Source organism: Canis lupus, chromosome 3, assembly GCF_048164855.1.
Source record: "Canis lupus baileyi chromosome 3, mCanLup2.hap1, whole genome shotgun sequence".
NCBI lineage: Eukaryota > Metazoa > Chordata > Mammalia > Carnivora > Canidae > Canis > Canis lupus.
The window spans coordinates 8,568,371-8,587,471 of NC_132840.1; the positions used below are offsets into that span (position 1 = coordinate 8,568,371).

Here is a 19,101-nt window from a genome sequence, read left to right on the forward strand (position 1 = left end):
ATATTTTATTGTGTTATTGAGTGTAATATACTGCTTTAAATCTTCCCATAACAAATGTATAGCTATTTTTCTTCTAGAAAATATAACCAGTTTTGTAGCCAATAAATACCTTAAGAATTTTTGTTCATGACAACAAAAATTAATATAGTGAAAAATAACATCAGAAAGAATAGATGTGATAAAATAACATTGAGGGAAAAAAATAAAGGTTAATATGAATAAGCTATTTGTTTCTCTTCCTGTTTCTACTTTTTTTTGTTTGTTTGTTTGTTTTTGTTTTTGTTTTTTTGCCTGTTTCTACTTTTGGTGGGCTTTTAGGATGGAGGAATTCCTTCTGCCTAGAAGTCTATCCTACTGGTGAACTCTCTGGTTTTATCCTTCTTTGGGTCCAATTAAATCTCCCCAGGCCATATCTTTATCTACTGTAATCCATCTTGCATCCCACCACAAGGTTATTTCTAATTAATTTATATTACAGTTTTTAATTGTGGTAAAATACCCATAACATAAAATTTACCATCTCAACCATTTTTAAGTGTATAATTAAGTGGTAGTAAGTATATTTGTACAACAATCTCCAAAAATTTTTAGTCTTGCAAAACTAAAATTCCATACCCATTTCAGAACAACTCCCTATTCTCCCCTCCTCCCAACCCCTGGCAACTACCATTCTAATTTTTATTTCTACGAGTTTGACTACTCTAGATACTTCATATATGTGAACTCATACAATATTTCTCTTTTAGTGACTGGCTTATTTCACTGAACATAATGTCCTCAAGGTCACCCATGTTGTAGCATGTACCAGAATTTTCTTCCTTTTTAAGGCTGCATAATATTCCCTTCTTTGTATAATACCACATTTTAAAATCCATTCCATTGGTGGATATTTAGGTGGTTTTTACCGTTTTTTTTTTTTTTTTTTAAGAGAGAGAGGGGCGGGGTGGGGGTAGAGAATCTTAAGCAGATTTTGCACCCAGCACAGAAAAACAAAACAAAAGCAAATAGCTTATGACTTGCTATCTAAAGATTTTTTTTCTTAATAATATGAGCTTTCTAGTATGGGCTCAAGTTTTGACTGTTCCCAGATCTTATTTTATGTTGTGACTCTTTTCTAGAATTTTTTGGCCTTTTGGCCATTGCCTTAGAACTTTGAAGGCATATAAAGCATAGATAGACTAGTGGCTAGCCTTTCAGATAGCTAGGTGACTAACTCCAGTGAGAGGAAGGGGACTAGGTAGGTGAGTCGGTAAGTATGAGGTAGATGTGTTTATAACCTGTTTCAGAGTGTGACACTAGCTGGGTAAGTGTGCCTTGGAGGTGTAGAGGCCTCCATTGCAGTCCTGCTTTTTGCCCCTACCATCTTGCCTCTTTTAGACAAGAAATTCATAGTAGTTATCACAGTCCTTTATAGGAGCATGTATTGTAATCTGTAATTGTATTAATTGTTAAATTTTTGCCGTCTTCATTAGACGGATCATTGGATCTATAGATCAATAGATCCAATGAAGGCAGAGATTATTTTTTTTCTATCTTTTTTCACCACTGTATCTCCATTGTTAGTGTCTCAAAAAATAGCTGGCATATAGTGGGTTCTCAATAAATACTTATTTAAGAAAGGATAGTCTAATGACAGTTGAGATGACAATGTGTATTTGCCATATTAAGTATGGCAAATTGAAATACATTCCCTTTGTGATCACAAAGGGTTTAGAAATGTGGCAAAAGAGAGGGGCACAAGCTTCAAGGCAGGCATGCTAGTATCCAAGTAAGCTACTTATCTTCTAAAGTAGTATAGGATCGCATGACAGTACTTCAAGGCAGCAAAAACTGTCTTCAGAAAGATGAAAGAATAAAAAGATCTGTACCCAGTCAGTGGCAGTTTTTCAGTTTTTAGCCTACCATGAAAAACACTCCTAAGAGCTTTATCTTTTGTCCATTTTGAAAGATAGATATGTTCACTGTTAGAACACAGAAGTGTATACATCTATTTCATTTATTTATTTGACTTTTTAAACTCATCTTGGCAAAAATTTTGACCAAAACAGAAAACAGTACCCAATAAATTGCTTTCTAAGAAATGTGTTCGATGTATTTGTAGAGAAATTTATCAAATTCCTAAAGGTGACTTTTGAAGTTTGGATTGTTCTCAGTGGGGCATTAACAAATAACAGGCCTAGAGTTAAAGATCTCTTAACTCTTTTTCTCCTATGACTCAGTGGGTGATTTAACCATGTAATTTTACCCAGGCCCTAAAAGCAAGTTTCAGATTTTCATAAAAAGTCCTATTCTTCAGTTATTTTCTCTTTTCTCTATTCCGCATAGTGGAAATTTCAGTTCACTATTTGGCAGTTAGATTTATTTACCTAGCAATATCTTATACCAGAATTTTCTAAGTATTTAAAAAAATATATCAGTTCCTTCTTTACAGTGTGCATATGACATTCAACAAGCATGCTTTCCATTTCTTTGACATGGAAATTAAAGCAAAGCAAGGTGTTTTACCATAGCCCATACAATAGGTTCCTTCATTTTAGGTCATTACATTAACACACTGAAACAGCAGACCCAGCAGTTAGTCTTTCTGATGATTATCTTTCCATATGTGGTTTTCTGTGAAATTGGGCCCGAAGGAATTAAGAGAAAGTATCTCTATTCTGGAATGTAAAATTAAAATAGATTTCCAGTTACATATGTTACACTCTGGCAGGTTTGATAACTTCTGATCTAGCTTTTTTTTTTTTTTCTTTTTCCACACAGATTGATAGAACTACATTCTCCTGATAGCAGAAACACGTTGATCCTGCGCTGCAAGGATACAGCCACAGCACACTCCTGGTTCGTAGCTATCCACACCAACATAATGGCTCTCCTCCCACAGGTGTTGGCTGAACTCAATGCCATGCTTGGTGCAACCAGTACAGCAGGAGGCAGCAAGGAGGTCAAGCACATTGCCTGGCTGGCAGAACAGGTAGGTTGAGAGGCAGGGCAGGGTCTCACTGGGTCACCATTCAGGGCCAAGGTGGTTCCCGCATTTCATATACCTGTAATCTTTATCATGCAGTCAGGTCCTGGATATCTAGCTTGCAGATCTTTTGTTTGTTGATCTTGTGTTTCTCCTCCCTACCATTTAGTTATTTGTTGCTGATTATTACCTCCATCAGAAGAACTGACTGTCATGATAATCATCATCACAAGATAACTAAAAAGAGATTCTTATTACCATCTCTTTCCTTAATGACAGAGGATAATTTTCATGATTTTAGAATAGGATCAGCAAACTTTTTCTGCCATGGGCCAGATAGTGTCACAACTACTTGACTCTGCAGTTGGAACAAGAAAACAGTGGTAGACAGTATGAAAATGGAGAGGTGTGGCTGTGTTTCAATAAAACTTTATTTATAAAAACAGGTACAAGGCTGCATTTGGCCCATAGGTCATAGTTTCACAACCCCTGTTCTAGTCTATTGCCAGAGATTCAGGGACAGAAAGCTTATTCCCTTGTTCTGGGAAAAGTATAAAATACGCAAAATATTTTACAAGCCATTAGCCAAATGTATGGTTGTCTTCCACAATTGAAAAATGAAAAAAGGACATTGGGTAAAAGGAAAGGAAGAACTTAATCCAAATTAGTTTGAATCCCATTTTGACTAAAGGGAGACTTTGAGTATACATGATGTTATGGTACATCCTTTTTCTTTTGGGTCCTTGACGGTCAGCTCGGGCACCAGGAGTTGAAAAAAGAAGACTGGACTAAGGGTTCTAAAATGAGTGTTTTAAGTAGTAGTTCTGGTTTCCACTGCTTTTAGAGCTTTTTAAAAGTTCCTTCATCTCTTTGAATCCTGGTTCCCTAATGTGTGTCCAAAGGGGCTGGGATTATGTCAGTATCAGCACAGGAATATATTGTTCTCTTGTTTTTATTTTGTTTTAACTAGTTTGTGAGGTCTGCTCTCCACCCTCCCCTCCCCCATGTCCCACCTCAACACAGTTCTGATTTGATAAATCTGTGGTGGGGCCTAGCAATCTTGTTTGGTAACTCACCAGGAAATTGTGTAGACCAACACTGGACTCTACTAATCTGTTTTTTCTTTTGAGCTCTGAAATTTTATAAATGTTTCAAATAATAATTATGCTAAGTTAGAACACAGAATTAGCATTGTGATAATTTCTAAGACGCATAATTAGGATAATTAAGCAGGGATCCCTGGGTGGCGCAGCAGTTTGGCGCCTGCCTTTGGCCCAGGGCACGATCTTGGAGACCCGGGATCGAATCCCACATCGGACTCCCGGTGCATGGAGCCTGCTTCTCCCTCTGCCTGTGTCTCTGCCTCTCTCTCTCTCTCTGTGTGTGACTATCATAAATAAATAAAAATTTATTAAAAAAAAAAGGATAATTAAGCAGAGAAGAAACTAATGAGAATCATGGTATAAGTACCTATGATTTTGAAAGTTTTAGTATGTTAGTTAAATTTATCATTGTTTCTAAATGTTTTAAGTTTTTTATTTTAATTCCAGTATAGTTAACATACAGTATATATTAGTTTCAGATATACAATTAGTTTCAGGTAATTCGGCAATTCTACACATTCCACAGTGCTCATCATGGTAAGTCTACTCTTTAAACCCCATCACCTGTATCACCATCCCCCCATCCACCTCCTTTCAGATAACTATCAGTTTGTTCTCTATAGTTAAGAGTCTGTTTCTTGGAAAATTAATAATGATTCTTCTTAAATTATTCCAAAAAATAGAAAAGGAAGGAAAACTTCCAAATTTATCCTGTAAGACCAACATTACCCTGATACCAAAACCAGATAAAGATATCACTAAAAAAGAGAATGTTAGGCCCAACATACTTAATGAGCATAGATGAAAAATTCTAAGCAAAATACTACCAAACCAAATTCAACAATACATTTAAAAATATCATCACAATATAGTGGGATTTATTCCTGGGTTACAAGGGTGGTTTGATATTCACAAATCAATCAATGTCATACATCACATCAATAAGAGAAAGGGTAAGAACCATAAAATCACATCAATAGATGCAGAAGAAAGCATTTGACAAAAAAAAGACAAAAAAAAAAAAAAAAAGAAAGCATTTGACAAAGTATGACACTGATTCATGATAAAATCCCTTGACAAAGTAGGTTTAGAGGGAACATATCTCAAAATAATCAAGACCGTATATGAAAAACCCACAGCGAACATCATACTCAATGAATGTCCACTCTCATCACTTTTATTTAACATAGTACTAGAAGTCCTAGCCACAGCAATCAGACAACAAAAAGAAATAAAAGAGATCTGAATTGGTAGGGAAGAAGTAAAACTCACTATTTGCAGATGACAGGATACTCTATATAGAAAACCTAAAAGAGGGCAGCCTGAGTGGCTCAGTGGTTTAGCGCAGCCTACAGTCCAGGGCATGATCCTGGAGTCCCAGGATAGAGTCCCACTTCGGGCTCCCCGCATAGAGCCTGCTTCTCCCTCTGCCCATGTCTCTGCCTCTCTTTCTCTCTCTGTCTCTCATGAATAAATAAATTAAAAATCTTAAAAAAACAAAAAACAAAACCTAAAAGACTCTATCAAAAAACTGCTAGAATGGATAAATGAATTCAGTAAAATCTGCAGGATACAAAATCAGTGTGCAGAAATCTGTTGCATTTCTATACCCTAAAAATGAAGCAGCAGAAAGAGAAATTAAGAAAAAAATCTCATTTACACTTGCACCCAAAATAATAAGATATCTAGGAACAAACCTAACCAAAAAGGTGAAAGACCTATACTCAGAAAATGATAAAACACTGATGAAAGAGATTGAAGATGACACAAAGAAATAGAAAGGCATACCATGCTCCTGGATTGGGAGAACAAATATTCTTAAAATATCTACACTACCGAAAACAATCTACATGTTTAAGCACTCCCTATCAAAATACCAACAGCATTTTTCACTAGAACAAAGAATATTAAATTTGTATAGAACTGCAAAAGACCCCAGATAGCCAAAACAATCTTGAAAAAGAAAGATGAAGCTAGAGGCTTCACAATTTTAGACTTCAAGTTATATTACAAAGCTGTAGTAATCAAAACAGTATGGTACTGACACAAAAATAGACATAGATTATTGAAACAGAATAGAAAATCCAGAAGTAAACCCACAATACATAATCAGTCTTCAACAAAGGAGAAAAGAATATCCAGTGGGAAAAAGAATGTGTCTACAACAAACAGTGCTGAGAAAACTAGACAGCTACATGCAATAGAGTGAAACTGAACCACTTTTTTACATAATACACAAAAATAAATTAAAAATTGATTAAATACCTAAATGTGATACCTGAAACCATAAAAGTCCTAGAAGAGAGCACAGGAAGTAACTTCTCTGACATCGACTATAGCAACATCTTTCTAGATATGTCTTTCCCAAGGCAAGGGAAATAAAAGCAAACATAAACTATTAGGACTTCATCAGAATAAAAAACTTCTGCACAGTGAAGGAAGCAGTCAACAAAACTAAAAGGCAGCCTATTGAATGGGAGAAGATACTGCAAATGACATTCGATAAAGGGTTGGCCAAAATACATAAAGAACTTCAAAAAAAAATAATCCAATTTAAAAATGGACAGAAGACACGAACAGACATTTCTTCAAAGAATACATCCAAAATCCAACAGACACATGAAGAAATGCTCAGCATAACTTTTCATCAGGGAAATGCAAATCAAAACTACAATGAAATATCTCATACTGTCAGAATGGCTAAAGTAAAAAAACACAAGAAACAACAAGTGTTGGTGAGGATGTGTAGATACAGGAACACTTGTGCACTGTTGGTGGGAATGCAAACTGGTGCAGCCACTATGGAAAATAGTATGTAGATTCTTCATATAGTTAAAAATAGAACTACCTTATGATCCAGCAATTGCACTACTGGGTATTTACCCAAGAATACAAGAACACTAATCCAAAAGGTTACATGTACCCCGATGTTTATAGCAACATTATTTACAATAGCCAAGATAAGGAAATAGCCCAAGTGTCCAATGACTGATGAATAAAGAAGATGCGGTATATATACACAATAGAATATTATTCAGCCATAATATTCAGCCATAAAAAATGAAATCTTGACATTTGCAATGACATACACGGGGCTAAACAGTAAATAAGTCAGTCAGAAAAATACCATATGATTTCACTTATATGTAGAATTTAAGAAACAAAACAAAGGGAAAATATGAAAAACAGATCAAGAAACAGACATAGAGAGCAAACTGAAGATTACCAGAGGGAGATGGGTGGAGGGATTGGTTGAATACATGATGGAGATTTAAGGAGGACACTTACCGTAATGAGTACCAGGTGATGTATTGAAATGTTGAATCATATTGTACACCTGAAATTAATATAACACTATGTTAACTTACTGGAACTAAAATAAAATCTTAAAAAATAAGATGTACTTTTTATCCTCAAAAAAAAGTTTTTCTCCTGGTACAACAGTGCCTCTTTTTTTCCTTGTATGTATATATAAATCTCTTCCTCCTCCTCCTCTTCTTCTTCGTCATCATCTTCTTCTCCTCTTTCTTCTCTTTCTTCTTCTTCACCTTGTTTGCCTTTTCCTTCTTCTCCTCCTTCTTTTCCTCCTCCTCCTCCTCCTTCTAAATAATGCTGCTATACGCATGGAGATGCATACATATATCCCTTCAAATTAGTATTTTTGTATTCTTCTGGTAAATACCCAGTAGTTTGATTACTGGATTTTAGGGCAGCTCTATTTTTAATTTTTTGAGGAGCCTCCATATTATTTTCCACAGTGAATGCACCAGTTTGCGTCCTCACCAACAGTGTAAGAGGGTTCTTTTCTTTCTATATCCTTGCAAACACTGTTGTTTCTTACTTATATTTTCTGATTGTAGTTATTCTGACAAGTGTGAGGTGATATCTCACTATAGTTTCAGTTTGCATTTTTCTGATGATGAGTGATATTGAGCATCTTTTTTTGTGTCTATTGGTGATCTGGATGTCTTTGGAGAAATATGTGTTCATGTCTTCTGAAGCAGCAGTTACTATATTTAGATATCGATAATTTAGAGAGTAGGGATATTTCTATACCTGAAGGATAAGATAAATCCCCAGAAGAGCTGAGTTCAAGGGGGTGTTTTAGTTATCTATTGCTACATGACAAATGACTCCCAAACTTAGTGGCCTTAAAATAACAAATATTTACCTCACATAGTTTCTGAAGAAAGAAATATGGCAGCAGTATAGCTGGATGGTTCGGGCTTGGGATCCCTCATGAAGTTGCAGCAGTCAGGCTATCAGCCAGGGAGCAGTCATGGGAGGGCTTGACTGAGGTTGGGAGGGCCACTTCCAGCATGATCCATTCACATGGCTGTTGGCAGGAGGCCTTAGTTTCTTGCCATGGAGGCCTTTGGTACAGGGCTGCCTGAGGGTCCTTAAGACATGGCTACTGGTTTTCCCCAGAGTGAGTGATCTGAGAGAAAGAGCAAAATAGAAGCCATAGTCCCTTTCATAGTCTGTTCTGCTATATTCTTTTCATTAGCCTGAGTTAAGTTTACTCTACACCTAAGGGCTCTACCTCTTAAAAGAAGAGTAGTAAAGACTTTGTGGACATATTTTGAAAGAACCACAAAAGGGGATATGCATTTGTAATTTTGATAAATATTGCCAAATTACCTTCCATCGGGGATCCCTGTGTGGCGCAGCAGTTTAGCGCCTGCCTTCGGCCCAGGGCACCATCCTGGAGACCCGGGATCGAATCCCACGTCAGGCTCCCGGTGCATGGAGCCTGCTTCTCCCTCTGCCTATGTCTCTGCCTCTCTCTCTCTCTCTCTCTCTGTGACTATCATAAATAAATAAAAATTTTTAAAAAAATTACCTTCCATCAAGGTTGAACTTATTTGCTTATTTATAAGATTTTATTTATTTTATTTATTTATTCATGAGAGACACACACATAGAGATAAAAATTTTTATTAATTCGTTCATGAGAGACATAGAGAAACAGAGACATAGGCAGAAGGAGAAGCAGGCTCCCCATGGGGAGCCTGATGCAGGAGTTGATCCCAGCACACTGGGATCACAACCTAAGCCAAAAGTAGACATTCAACCACTGAACCACCCAGGCACCAGAGAGTTGTTAGACTTTTATTTTTTTTTTAATTTTATTTATTTATTCACAATAGACAGAGAGAGAGGCAGAGACACAGGCAGAGGGAGAAGCAGGCTCCATGCAGGGAGCCTGACGCGGGACTCGATCCTGGGACTTCAGGATCGCGCCCTGGGCCAAAGACAGGTGCTAAACCGCTGACCCACCCAGGGATCCCAACTTGTTAGACATTTAAAGAGAAATTAATTTGGTTTGTGTTCCATAAAGACAAGTAGAAAGGAGGAAAACAAGGCCACCAATTCATCACAATGTCTTTTATGGACCATATTTATGTGGTGTTTCTTCCAATCAATTTTGAGCTCTTGGAAGATGGGAACAATTTTTTCCCAAATCTTTACTGCCCCCAGAGATGTTAGCCTAATGCTATATATATAGTAGATGCTCAGTAATTTTTTTTGTGTATGTCTGTATATATTCATACAAAAAACAAACAAATCACTAATTATAAAATATTGTTCAAGAATACAAGTTCAGGGATGCCTGGGTGGCTCAGCGGTTAAGTGTCTGCCTTCCATCTCAGGGCGTGATGCTGGAGTCCTGAGGATCGAGTCCCACATCGGGCTTCCTGCATGGAGCCTGCTTCTCCCTCTGCCTATGTCTCTGCTTCTCTCTCTGTGTGTCTCTCATGAATGAATTAATAAAATCTTTTAAAAAATAATAATTCTCAAAATGTGTAAATACTCAAGTTAGGACCATAAACATTAAATCAGCATTAGTGGAGTGGTTTATTTAGTTTTTGCTCTCTATTTTCTATCATAATAACACAATTAAGGACAGAAGTATATCACTTGTCAAAAAGATTGATTTATAGGTTTAGGATTTAGGGAATGAATAGTAACTGTTAATTTTTCATCTTTAGTGTTATTCAACTCTATTAAAAATAAAATTTGGAGAAGGCTGTTGTTTAGCTAGGTGTGTGCATGTGTGGGTGTTGAAACACAAGCAAACCAGAACCCTAACATTAGTATCCCTTTTTTCTCTGGCCAAATACTTACTAGTGGAGCCCCAAGGCTGCTTGTACCGATACCACAACCAAAAACACATGCTATATATAGCAGGCAGCATTTTGACTACACTGAAAGCAAACAGTGTCCTTATAACTTGAGGCAAATAGACAAACAGAATGATTTAAAATGACGTTTCACTTTACTGCAATGGTACATAGAAGAGAGAAAAGAAGTTCTCTAAAAACTAGGGACTCAAAAGGGCCAAAGAATAAACACTTTTTAAAAATTGTTAGTTGAGGGATCCCTGGGTGGCGCAGCGGTTTGGCGCCTGCCTTTGGCCCAGGGCGCGATCCTGGAGACCCGGGATCGAATCCCACATCGGGCTCCCGGTGCATGGAGCCTGCTTCTCCCTCTGCCTGTGTCTCTGCCTCTCTCTCTCTCTGTGTGTGACTGTCATAAATAAATTAAAAAAAAAATCTTTAAAAAAATAAAATAAAAAAAAATAAAAATTGTTAGTTGAACAAAAAGTTCTCTATCTTGAAATTAGATATTATTTCTATTGGTATTACCAGTTTTCCTCTATTGCCTAAAATATCTTCTTTATCTTTCTAAATGTCTCTAAAATACATTTAATTTAGGTTTTCTAGGACATCTGGGTGGCTCAGCGGTTAAACGTCTGCCTTTGGCTCAGGGTGTGATCCTGGAGTCCTGGGATCGAATCCCACATAGGGCTTCCTGCATGGAGCCTGCTTTTCCCTCTGCCTGTGTCTCTGCCTGTCTCTCTCTCTCTGTGTGTCTCTCATGAATAAATAAATAAAATCTCTTTTAAAAAAATTAGGTTTTCCAAATGTATATGCTCTGATCTAGCCTTCAAAATCTCTCTTATAACTTAGGGGAAAATTAATTTTTTAAAAAATATTTTATTTATTTATTCATGACAGACACAGAGAGAGACAGGCAGAGACACAGACAGAGGAAGAAGCAGGCTCCATGCAGGGAGCCCGATGTGGGACGTGATCCTGGGACTCCAGGATCATGCCCTGAGCTGAAGGCAGACACTTAACCTCTGAACCTCTCAGGCATCCTGGGAAATAATCAATTTTAAAAGTCAGATTGCTAGGGCACCTGGGTGGCTCAGTCAGTTAAGCGTCCTTGCTCTTGATTTTGGCTGAGGTATGATCTCAGGGTTGTGAGATTGAGCCCTGCATTGGGCTCTGTGCTGGGCATGGAGCCTGCTTAGGATTCTCTCTCCTACTCCTTCTATCCCTCTCCTCCCGCTACCCCCTCTCTCCCTATCTTTAAGGAAAAGAAACTGAGATTGCCATTTTAAACTCTTGGGAAGATAGATTTTGCATTATAGTGGTCCCCCTTATGCACTGGGGATACGTTTCAAGACCCCCAGTGGATACCTGAAACCACAGATAGTACTGAATGTTATATACACACTATATTTTTTCCTATTCATACATACATATAATAAAATTTAATTTATAAATTGGGCAAAGTAAGAGATTAGCAATAGCTAATAATAAAATAGAACAATTATAACAATAACTGTAATAAAAGTTATATGAATGTGGTCTCTTTCTCAAATATCTTATTGTACTATATTAGTGATTTCTGTGATGATGTGAGATGAAGTGAGGTTAATGGCGTAGGCACTGTGTCGGAGTGTTAGGCTATGATTGACTTTCTCACCACACATCAGAAGGAAGATCATCTGCTTCAGGACAGTAGTTGACTGTGGGTTACTCAAACCATGAAAAGCAACCATGAATAAGGGAAGACTACCTTATCTTCCCTATTGAAATATCATTTATAACAATTTCAGAGACAAAGACTTAGAAATCCCTTTGGGTTGTCTGTGACACAAAAATGTAAGAATCTAAAAAAATATCTGGAAATTTTCCCTCCAGATATTATAGAGTTACCCAGAGACTAAATATAGAATCTTAGAAAACTTGGATTCACTGATAAGAAAAGCTGAATTATTTCTGCCATGTCTTGCTGCATTCTCAGAGTTAGGTCATCAGCACATACAAGAATATAAGTCACTTCACTGGCTAGAATTCATCCCTATTTTGTGGAATCAGTTTGTGGCTCTAACTACGAGGGGAAAGTTCTGGCAGTAGGTATTATAACACAGAACCAAACCACTCAGGTCACTTTTCAGATTATAGATACATTCTTAGGGTGCTCTGACATTTCCAAATGACCTTCAGAAGTCATTAAGGAAAAGAAAGTAAGAAGTAGTATTAAGAGAATTCTGTAAGTGATTCATCATTTTGATTTCTCCTTGAAGCCATCAGTGATAGCTGAAGCATCTATGTTTTTTTTGTTTTAGGATCCATGTTAAAGTAACACTATTGTTAAGCATTCCCTGTTTGTTATTTCAATGGGGGGAAATGTTTTGATATACTGGGGCAGCATACGCTTCTGCTTTCTGGCTTTGGATCCTTGACAATATGGATAAAGAGTGGTTGTTTTCCTAACTTTTAAATCCTCACAGAGGTAAGTGAACTTTATGCAGGTAAATGCAATGGTACATTTGAAACAGAAACAGAAACATCCTAAAGTGTAATGGGGAACTCTATAAAAACAGAGTCCTATCATTAGATTTTGTCTCTCACTCACTCTGGGAAAGCTTTTCCAGCTTACACACTCCACCTCACACCTCCCATTGGAGAATCCTAGCCAGTGGAATGGAACCTGATGGGATGTTTCCTGTTCTTCAAGCCTGTTAGGATCAAGGAACAAAATGGAGACCCACTGTGTTAGACCATCACTGAAAGGACTTTTACACTGCGTATCATTATAATTAGTTCTGCTTTCTGGATTTTACCATTGTAACAGGCAAAACTAGATGGTGGAAGACAACAATGGAGACCTGTCCTCATGGCTGTGACTGAGAAGGATTTGCTGCTTTATGACTGTATGCCGTGGACAAGGGATGCCTGGGCATCACCATGTCATAGCTACCCTCTTGTTGCCACGAGGTAAGTCTAAAGACAAAAAAAATAAAATAGCTATCCTACTCTAAATCTACCAAAAAATTTGAAAGTGAATTCTATTATCTTAGGTACCTAAAATAGCATTTAAGTAGCTGATATAGTTGGTTGAAGACAAAAACGTTTCTTTTACAACCTTATTGATTATTTTGCAGCTCCTAGCTCAGTAAGTGTTTTCTGCCACTAGCATTTTTTAAGTTGTTGAAACAACTTCCTAACTGTTCCCTTCAAGTCTTGCTTAGTCATAAAGATAAATAGTAGGATTTTTTTTTTCCTTTACTTTATTGACTGTGACTAGAAAACCACTGAAATTGGGGTAGCCTTTTGACTGAGTGATGAAATCACTTAAACCAGAATGCGGTACTGTGGATAAACCACACAAGTCAGCCAAAATATTCTTCAATTCTCTTTCTAGTATAAGAACACATAATTTTGACGCCAGCAAATAAACATTGATTTGACCTGAAGCAACAGGATGTTTCTATCATGCCAGATGCAGAGAGTTGGAAGGGAAAAGAATAGAGATATGTAGATTTTTGGGCCAAGATGTCTTAAGGGGTAACTAGAAACTAGTGAAACCAGAGAACACATTCACATTCAACTTTATTTGGTCTTAAAAGAGAATCTGGTTTTGAAATAATTCAAAAGCTATATATTAAAAAGGAGCTCCATAGAAAAATATTTGGTAGCAAAAAAAAGCTACATAATAAAACCATCTGGTATGTCCTCCAGGGAACAGTGTGGGGGGGTGGGAGTGGTGATGGGGGTTCCTGCTTTGAGTAGACAGAGTCATTTGAGGAAGAGTATTCTTTATTTATTTTTTTTAAGAGTATTCTTTAAATTACGGCAAGACGTTCATGTTATATAGGATTTCCTTCAACTTTCCAAGTTCTCCTACATATGTCATTTTTTTCTTATAAAAATATAATTCTGGGATCCCTGGGTGGCGCAGCGGTTTGGCACCTGCCTTTGGCCCAGGGCACGATCCTGGAGACCCGGGATCGAATCCCACGTCGGGCTCCCGGTGCATGGAGCCTGCTTCTCCCTCTGCCTGTGTCTCTGCCTCTCTCTCTATCTGTGTGACTATCATAAAAAAAAAAAAATATATATATATATATATATATAATTCTCACATAGCTTTTAGGAATTTCTCTGTAAATTAGAGCTGGAGCACCTAGATCACAGAATAGAGATAAAGGATTTGTTGAGCCTCAGAATTAGGGAGATGCACCCTCATTAATTCTTTGTGGACGTAAGAGTTCTGCATAAAGACTGAATTTAGCCATCAGTTCTCTGGTTTTGTTTTGTTTTGTTTCCCTCCTGGATTTTTTTTTAATACCCACTAAATTATAACCTCTTTGAGGTCAGGACCTTGATTTAGTCATCTCAGCCCTCCCATAGTGCTTTGCATATATATGGTGGGCCTTCAGTAAATCTTAGTTGAGTTCAATGTATTACTTAAATTATAGTTTCTCAGTCATAGTTACATTTGGAGCATGACAGGAATCCTATGAAAACATGTGGACAGGGGATCCCTGGGAGGCTCAGCGGTTTGGCACCTGCCTTTGGCCCAGGGCGCGATCCTGGAGTCCCGGGATCAAGTCCCACGTGGGGCTCCCGGCATGGAGCCTGCTTCTCCCTCCTCCTGTGTCTCTGCCTCTTTCTCTCTCTCTCTGTGTCTATCATAAATAAAAATAAATAAATAAATCTTAAAAAAAAAAGAAAACGTGGACATATCTCAGTAGTTATAATTACAACTATTAAATTTATATTTCCCAAAGATTTAGAGTTTATGAATATGACTGTGGATACCTCTTAAGTTTAAATTTTATGGAAGAAGCTTATACTCCAGTTATGATCATAGAATGCAAGGAGGGTAGCTTTATCCTTAGACATTTTCTTAATTGTGTGTCATTGGAAAGATGAAGTAGAAATCTGTGACATCCTATAGATGAGCCTTTGATACTAGAAAGTACAAGCCTATAAAACAAATTATTTCTGGCCATTGACTAGACTGGGCCTCGATCACCAAAGCACTTTGGTATTAAAGAAGGAAATGGGGTGGTTCTGTGTATACTATCAGTGTGGCATTGATTTGCAAATAGGGAAAAGATATAAATAAGATTTAAGAGCTAAAAGTATAAAACTCTTAGAAGAAGATACAGAAGTATATCTTCATGACCTTAGCTTGGGCAGAGTCTTCTTGGATAGGACACCAAAAGCACAAGCAACAAGAGAAAAAAATAAATCAGTTGGGCTTCATTAAAATTAAAAACTTTTATGCTTCAAATGTCACCATCAAGAGAGTAAAAAGACAAAAAAGATGGGGATCCCTGGGTGGCGCAGCGGTTTAGCGCCTGCCTTTGGCCCAGGGTGCGATCCTGGAGACCCGGGATCGAATCCCACGTCGGGCTCCCGGTGCATGGCGCCTGCTTCTCCCTCTGCCTGTGTCTCTGCCTGTCTCTCTCTCTCTCTCTGTGACTATCATAAATAAATAAAAATTAAAAAAAAAAAAAAAGAAAAAAGAAAAAGAAAGTGAAAAGACAACCCACAGAATGAGAGAAAATATTTGCAAATCATTTATCTAATTTGGGACTCGTATCTACAAAATATACAAAAAACCCTTACAACTCAATAATAAAAAGGTTAACTACCCATTTAAAAAATGAGGAAAGAGGTACGCCTGGGTGGCTCAATGGTTGGGCATCTGCCTTCGGGTCAGGGTGTGATCCCAGAGTCCCGGGATCGGGTCCCACGAGGCTGCTTCTCCTTCTGCCTATGTCTCTGCCTCTCTCTCTCTGTGTGTCTCTCATGAATAAATAAATAAAATCTTTAAAAATAAATAAATAAAAATGAGGAAAGGATCTAAAAAAACATTTGTCTAAGGAAAATATACAAAAGACCAATAAACACATGAAAAGATACTCAACATAATTAGCCATGAAGGAAATGGAAATTGAAACTACAATGAGATACCACTTCCCACCCACAACAATGGCTATAATTAAAAAGACAGATAATAACAATTGTAGACTAGGATGTGGAGAAAATGTAACCCTCATATACTGCTGATGGGAATGTAAAATGGTGTGTTTGATGTGAAAAAACAATGTGGCACTTCCTCAAGTCTACACAAAGAGTCACCATATGACCTAGCAATTCCTCTCCTAGGTTGTATACCCAAAAGAAATGAAAACTTTGGTTCACACAAAAACTTTTACATGAGGGGTGCCTGGGTGGCTCAGTGATTGAGCATCTGACTCTTGATCTCAGCTCAGGCCTGGATCTCAGGGCCCTAAGTCCAAGCCCCAGGTTGGGCTCCACACTGGGCATGGAGCTTACTTAAAAAAAAAAAAAAACTTATACACAAATATTCCCAATAACATTATTCATAATACCCAAACAATGGAAACAACACAAGTGTCCATCAATTGATAAAAGTGGTATGTCCATAAAATGAAATATTATTCAGCAATAAAGAATGTTTTCTGGTATACTCTGCAATGTGGATGAACCTTGAAAACATATTAAGTGAAAATAGCCAAACACAAAACACCACATATTATATGATTTAGTTTATATGAAATGTCCAGAATAGGCAAATCTATAGAAACAGAAAGTAAGTTGGTCATTGCCAGGGTTGTAGGTGAGGTGGATGGGGAAAAATAGACAGTAATGGCTAATGGAAATTGGATTTCTTTTTAGGGTAATGAAAGTTTTCTAAAATTGAATGTGGTGATTGTTGCACAATTCTGAGTGTACTAACATCATTAATTATATCTTAGTAAAGCTGATATAATTAAAACAACCCGTTCCACCAAAAAACCCTGAAGATTTAATAGAAGATAATAAGACCAATCCTTAATAAATTGCATTTGAGTCCCGATTTTGCCTCTGATCGTAGGTAATTGACAGCATGTTACTTAACCTTTCTGTGCTGTGCAATTTTAATTTCTTTAGTGAATCTTAATGAGATAGGGTGTGAGTATTAGATGAGTTAATACTTGTAAAATGCTACAATGGTACTTGACACATTTTAAGTGCTCGAGTAAGTATTAGCTGCTTTAATTGTAATTATTATTTATTAAGTGAAAATCTGTCAAAGAGGAATTCTATGTAAAAAGTATAATTGGGGATCCCTGGGTGGCTCAGTGGTTTGGCACCTGCCTTTGACCCAGGGAGTGATTCTGGAGTCCCAGGATCGAGTCCCATGTTGGGCTCCCTGCATGGAGCCTGCTTCTCCCTCTGCCTGTGTCTCTGCCTCTCTCTCTCTCTCTCTCTCTCTGTCTATCATGAATGGATAAATAAAATCTTAAAAAAAAGTATAATTGGTTTGATTTGGCCATTGTTAAAAGAGTTGCTTAGCTCTACCCAATAGTTTCTATAAATAGTGAAAGTTTCCTGTTAAATGTGAGGAATTCAAATGTATTATTTGGATCAACCTAGACATGCAAATTGAACTTGGCCATAAATTAAATGGGTGGAGCCTGTAGCTCCCTGAACATGTTGTTTCTTAATAAGTTTAATTAATGTAACAGCAGAGATTCTTTATTCCTTGTTCTGGAAGCACCAGTGGATTAGAGCAAAGATGACAGGCAGATGAGAGGTTTATTTTTTCCATGTGGCCTTGTCAGCCAGGTGGAATTGGTTGACGTCACTACAAGATTGAACCAAATGGGGCTTAATCATCCTCTGCCTCCCAGAGTGGGTAGAGTTTGGCCACCAAGAGAAACCAACGGATGAAACCAGACTGGGAGGTATTCCACAGAGAGAAGCAAGGCCAGAAAGTGGTATGTTTATGGCTCTTTAGTGTGGGTGAAAGAGGGTTTGAGATTTATGAGTAATGAGAAAGGGCTGAATATTCACTTTCATTAATCCAACTTCTGATACTTTGGAACATGTTCTTTTTTTTTTTTTTTGGAACATGTTCTTATGAGTGGATGAGCCAAAGAAAAAACGATAGTATAAACACATAGGGAAGGAAGAGAAATCAAGGACCTTCGTTACCCACAGAAGTTGGTAGTCCTTGATAAAATAAGAGTTGATTGTAGTTCAAAAAGCAAAGAATGTTGTTAGGGCAATATAAATTAACATCATTTACTGGCTTGCACATTTACAGATTCTTAGAAACCAAGATGTGTGTGTGTGTGTGTGTGTGTGTGTGTGTGTGTACATACTCTTAATAGTGGGTATTTTCATGCTGGTGAGGAATAAGTAAAATGTGAGAGTGATAAATGGAGAAGATTTTTTTATTTAATTTTTAAATTTTTTATTTTACATACTTCTTGAGATGAAGGCCAGATACATGACACAGGTAGAAAAACACATCGGTTGTAAAGGTGCTATGGATTTTGTAGGATGTACATTTTGTAGTCTTTTCCTATAAACGCTCTTTGACTGAAAGAGAAAAAGATCCAAGGAAAGTGTGGCTACTTTACAATCTGGAAAATTGAGTGGTGGTGTGCTTTTGGGATTTAGGGGGCAGAAGCTGCTAAAACGCCTTTGCATGAGCTCATCTGGCCTCCCCACCAAAGGGGGCCTTTTGGCAGTGTGCTCTCACCGACTGCTGCTCAGCAAGAGTCCAGCAGCTGGTTTGAATTAGACTTCCTCTGCCAAATATTTCATAATCAAAACCTGTAGGAAAAACTCTCCTAGACTATATTTTTTAATGGCTGACGTGGGATTAGCAATCAAACTGAATATGGTAGAAGCCACCCTGTCACTTTGCCCATGCTCCGTCTTACTCGGGTCACATGTGGGATAATTTTGAGACTTAACTCTTGCTGAGATAACTCATGTTTAATTGGCAGGTTGGTTCTATAGGAATCAGCCCAGGGAGGCAATTCTCAAAGCATACTTTCTTGGACCTCTGAGAGGATCTCCTCTTCAGGGGGTCTGTGAGTTTGAAACTATTTTCATAGTAATACTAAGATGTTATTTGCGT

At 37.5% G+C, this 19,101-nt stretch overlaps 1 protein-coding gene across 2 annotated transcripts in view; it reads left to right on the top strand.

Moving 5' to 3' along the window:
* Positions 1-19,101, top strand: part of SNTB2 (syntrophin beta 2) — a 115,910-nt gene that overhangs the window by 67,004 nt on the left and 29,805 nt on the right. For both annotated transcript variants that reach the window (XM_072816713.1, XM_072816704.1), the window contains exons 3-4: positions 2,761-2,971; positions 13,003-13,145. In XM_072816713.1, the coding sequence (XP_072672814.1) occupies positions 2,761-2,971; positions 13,003-13,145 (354 nt within the window). The remainder of the gene's footprint in view (positions 1-2,760; positions 2,972-13,002; positions 13,146-19,101) is intronic.